This window comes from Myotis davidii, unplaced genomic scaffold (genome assembly GCF_000327345.1).
Source record: "Myotis davidii unplaced genomic scaffold, ASM32734v1 scaffold448, whole genome shotgun sequence".
Lineage (NCBI taxonomy): Eukaryota > Metazoa > Chordata > Mammalia > Chiroptera > Vespertilionidae > Myotis > Myotis davidii.
The window spans coordinates 4,234,232-4,239,487 of NW_006383009.1; the positions used below are offsets into that span (position 1 = coordinate 4,234,232).

At 49.6% G+C, this 5,256-nt stretch overlaps 1 protein-coding gene across 1 annotated transcript in view; it reads right to left on the reverse strand.

Annotated features, from left to right (window-relative positions):
- MAST3 (microtubule associated serine/threonine kinase 3) overlaps positions 1–5,036 on the reverse strand; it is a gene marked incomplete at its 5' end in the record, with an annotated part of 15,371 nt that extends 10,335 nt beyond the window's left edge. Inside the window, 3 exon segments of the mRNA XM_015557714.1 lie at positions 3,789–3,927; positions 4,603–4,811; positions 4,900–5,036. Of these exon segments, the coding sequence (XP_015413200.1) occupies positions 3,789–3,927; positions 4,603–4,811; positions 4,900–5,036 (485 nt within the window).
- Between the last annotated feature and the right edge of the window lie 220 nt (positions 5,037–5,256).

Sequence of the window (5,256 nt, forward strand, 5' to 3'; positions counted from 1 at the left end):
ATTACTAATACTAGCAGTGAGTATTTTAGCAGCTGATTGCCACATCATTAGTCTTGGACTGACTTGTTTGGTGTGTGCAACAGGAAATATTTCACTTTCGTAGAGCAAGAAAAATAGATCTATATGCATTACGATTATTAATTGGTGCAGTTATTCAGTGTCTGGTAAGTTAATGTTCAAGAAACAACATTAATTTTTATTAAAATGGTCTATTATTTTATGTAACGATGACTCATTCATTTCAGGCCTTTGTATTCAGCATGTCTCTATCGCAGGGCTGGACCATTTTTTAAAAACTTGCACATCTAGCCCTGGCTGGTGGCTCAGTTGGTTCAAGTGTCATCCTCTATACCAAGCATGTCAAACTCACCACCCACAATGAACATTTTTGCAGCCCAGACAATATAATGGTAAGTAAGAAACGTTTTAATAAAAATGTCGTAACTTTGGCTTTTGTGTTTTTGCGGCCCACGTGAACTTCAACCTCGTTTATTTGGCCCGTGTTGGCCTTTGACATGCCTGCCGTACACCAAAAGGCTGTGGTTTCGATCTCCAGTCAGGGCGCACACGGGAGGCGACCGATCTATGTTTCTCTCTTACCTCGATCTTTCTCTCTCTCTCCCTCTTGCTCTCTCTCCTTTCCTCTCTCTATAAAAAAAAAGAAAAAAAATCAATAAAACATATCCTTGGGTAAGGATGAAAAAAAATAAAAAACAAACTTGCAGCCGAAACCGGTCTGGCTCAGTGGATAGAGCGTCGGCCTGCGGACTGAAAGGTCCCAGGGTCGGTTCCGGTCAAGGGCATGTACCTGGGTTGTGGGCACATCCCCAGTGGGGAGTGTGCAGGAGGCAGCTGGTCGATGTTTCTCTCTCATCGATGTTTCTAACTCTCTATCTCTCTCCTTTCCTCTCTGTAAAAAACCAATAAAATATATTAAAAAAAAACACAAAAACAAACTTGCACACCTACCATGTATACTGCTATTTGTTTTCTTGCTTAAATATAGGAATTATTTACTAAATGATCGAATCACATGGTCCATCTTTATAGTCACATTTTCATGTACCTCCTAGAACCCTCGCCTGCTTAAAAATAAGTTTCTGTAGAACTCACTGTATATAGCCAAGTTGTTGGATGAGCCATCTATTTGGCACCACTTGTGTACCTCAACTCTGTAAAAAAACAATTCTGTGCACTTATTATATGTATTCACTGTTTTTTAAAAATAAGATTGTTTCTTGAGCAACCACTGTGTGCAACAGCTGCATATAAAACACTTTGGTGCCCTAACTGGTTTGGCTCAGTGGATAGAGCATCGGCCTGCGAACTTGAAGGGTCCCAGGTTCAATTCCGGTCAAGGGCATGGACCTTGGTTGCGGGCACATCCCCAGTAGGGGGTGTGCAGGAGGCAGCTGATCAATGTTTCTCTCTCATCAATGTTTCTAATCCTCTCTCCCTCTCCCTTCCTCTCTGTAAAAAAATCAATAAAATATATTTAAAAAACAAGAACACTTTGGTGCCCTAGCTAGTTAGGCTCAGTGGATCGAGCGTTGGCCTGCGGACTGAAGGGTCCCAGGTTAGATTCCGGTCAAGGGCACATGCCTGGGGTGCGGGCTCAATCCCCAGTAGGGGGCATGCAGGAGGCAACTGATCAATGATTCTCTATCATCATTGATGTTTCTATCTCTCTCTCCCTCTCCCTCTCCCTTCCTCTCTGAAATCAATAAAAATATATTTAAAAAAAGAAACACATTGGTGTAGCTGTCAGGTACAGCCACATGCTCCAGCACCAAGGCCGTGCTAAGACGACCACCAAAATTTCCTGAGCTCCTACGGCACACTGTCTAAAATACGTTCAGTTTGTAAATACATATACATATATATAATTGATTTCAGAGAGAAACATCAATGATAAGAGAGAATTCCTGATGGGCTGCCTCCTACATGCCCCCCACTGGGATTGAGCCTGCAACCCAGGTATGTGTCCTGACCGGGTATCGAACCATGACCTCCTGGTTCATAGGTCAACATTCAATCGCTGAGCCACACCGGCCAGGCAAAATGCTGACTGTATCTGCTATTTAAAAATTTTTTTCTTCTTATAAATGAAATGATATGATGCCTGGGATTGCCTTCAAATCTTCCAGCAGGGAGGGAGGAAAGGACTGGCCAAGTGTTGGCAGCTGTGGAACCTGAGTATGGGGGTGGGCACTTCTGTTATGGGCTGAAGTGCGTCCCCCCAAAATATACACGCTGAAGTCCTAACCCCCAGTAACTACGGACGTGACCTCACATGGAGAGAGCGTTGTTGGACATGTGAGTACTTAAAGTAAGGGCAGATTGGGGTAGGGCAGTCTCTAATCCAGTATGACCGGTGTCCTTGTAAACAGGGAACATTTGGACTCAGACATGCACAGAGGGAGATGCCATGTGAACACGGAAGTGACACTGCCACAAACCAAGGAACTACCAGAAGCTGGGGGAGAGCCTGGAACAGGTCCCTCCCTGGTGCCTTCAGAGAGGGTGCGGCCCTGCTGACACCCTGATCTTGGACTTTTGGGGTCCAGACTGTGAGAATAAACTTCTGTTGTTTAAACTGCCCAGTCTATGGTATTTTGTTATGGCAGCCCTAGAGAACTAATGTACCTTCTCTTGGCTTTGGGGTGCATTTGAAATTTTCCAAAGATTTATCTGAAGCACCTACTGTGTGCACCTATCCCTCCCTCACCCCTGCAAAGTTGGGCACCTTCTAGCCCCGTCTTGCAGGTGAGGATGCTGAAAGGGGCAGACTCTTCATTGGGGTCTGACCTGAGACACTCGGAAGACCCCACCCCACCCGACCCCACCCCAGGGTGATCTCAAAGAGGCCTGTTGGGCACACAGCTTCCTTAGAGCATTGAACACAGGCCCGGTATACAGCAGGTGCCAAATACACACTGGTTTTGTTTTCTAAGCCACTTGCAAATTACAAAGTGCTCTGAAAACACACAGGGCTCTTACCACTTACGTTCACACCTCCACATAGCAAGTACCTAAGAAACATGTGGTTCTTGCCTCATATCCAGAGGGCACTCAATATATGGGTGGCCTTTTCCTTTGTACACAGCAGGTGCTCAATTAATGCAGGGGAGAGTGCTTGGAAAATTATGTAGGGACTACAAAGCATGAAGGATGATTCACATTCACGCGCATGTCTCCCAGACACCCACAGAGAACCTGGCACACAGTAGGTGCTTACTAAATGCTAGAATAAAACAAATATCCCAAGACTCAATAAACATGGTCTCTTCCTTTCTTTCCTGAACTAAAACACAACACGTGCTCATGACATGCACAGTCCCTTTCTTCACATATAAGGCCTTGCAACATGCATGTTCCTTTTCCCTGTATATAGCTGGCGCCTCATAAGTGCAGGTTTTTTCCCCTTGTGCAGTAGCAGCTCCGAATGCACGCTCCCTTCCCATGTGCAGTTCTGCATCCTAAGTGCACATTCCCTCCCCTTTCCTGGCACCACCTCCTAAGTGCAGTCCTTTCCCTGTATACAACAAGTGCCTATTAATTAACTGCTCTCCTCTGTACACACCAGATGCTCAAGATGTGCAAGTTCCCTGCCTTCCCCACGGTAGGGGCCCCATGTTGCCAACAGAATCCAGATAAGTAGGGCTCCTGAGCAGCCCCAGAGGCCACTGATGCCCCGCCCCTCTGCGTGGCTCCAAACCCCATGCCCAACCCCAACCCCAATCCCACCCCCAACCCTCCGGGGACCGCCTGCGGCCTCAGCTGCTTACTTGTCAGGCTTGAGGTCTCGGTGCACAATGCCGTAGTTGTGCAGGTATTCCAGCGCCAGGACCGTCTCTGCAAAGTACATGCGGGCCATGTCCACGGGCAGCGGGCCCATGTTCTTCAAAAGCGTGGCACAGTCACCGCCTGCAAGGGGCACACGTGCTCAGAGGCGTAGTCTCTACAACCCTGCCCCATGGTTCTAACTCCCCGCCTGGTGCATAAGGTCCCCAGGGGTTCCTGAATCCGGGTGGGGAACCGGGCAGGGGTCTGGGGAGGACAGACCCTGCCTCCTGATTTTCCCCGGATAGAGGAGCAGCTGTGTCAAGTGCACAGTGGTTTCCCTGTACACAGTGGTGGCCCCAAAGTGTATGCTCTCTCCTTGCCTGGTAGCGCCCTGGTGCCCGTTCAGGCACTTACCTGAAGGTACTGCTCTATCCTGAACTGCAAACCTGAAGCCGAAACTCCTCCCTACCCCTCCCGTTCTTTCAGCCTCCAGGCCTCTGTCCACCAGTCTCCCCTGCAAGGATGGACATCTCTCCCCTACCCTCCAGGGGCCCCACCCTAACAACGCCTCCCAGACACAGATAAACCCTGGGGTTATAAGGAACCTACACACGCTGTTGCTGCCTTTGGGGCTCTCTGACCCAAAGACTCCCCACCTACACTCTTCTTTGGGCTCCCCCAGCCCTGATCCCCCACCTTAGGCTGAGGGCTTCCGAGGCAGGCCGGGACCCCCTGGAGGACAGAGCAGGGCCCTCTTCCAGGCAGAGAGAGGGTGAGCTCCCTGCTGCTGGAGGCATGCCGACCCCGGGACCGCACCTTCCACGTACTCCATGACCATGCAGAGGTGGCGCCGGGTCTCGAAGGAGCAGAACATGCTGACCACGAAGGGGTTCTCCGCAAAGGTGAGGATGTCGCGCTCCACGAAGACCTGCTGGATCTGGTTGCGCAGGATCAGGTTCTGCTTGTTGATCTTTTTCATGGCGAAGCGCTGCCGCGTGTCCCGGTGCCGCACCAGGTAAACAGCGCTGCAGGGGGAGAGAGCGAGGACCGGCCATCACCTTGAGACACCCGGCCTCTGCTACCCTCCCCCCGCCAGAGCCCCAGGTGGCTCACCCGTAAGCACCATTGCTAATGAGTTTGATGGTGTCGAAGTCATTCTCGCCAGGCGGTTTCTTAGCCTTGGAGCTGCTGCGGCCCTGAAGGGGGAAGGTGAGACCATCACCATCATCATGGTAAGACGGAGACTCTTGTTACCCCATTATCCACGGGGAAACCGAGGCAGGGTGGGGATGCATCCTCATCGGAGCGCCACCGTGAGGAAGCAACAAAATCAGGCCTTCAACCCAAGGCGGTCTGACTTTGAAGCTATATTCCCAACTTTTTTCCATTAGGAAAGAGGCCTACAAAATAGTCACCCTAATATAGAAAGAACTCCCAGAAATCCATAACTAGAAGCCTAGCAATTGAAGA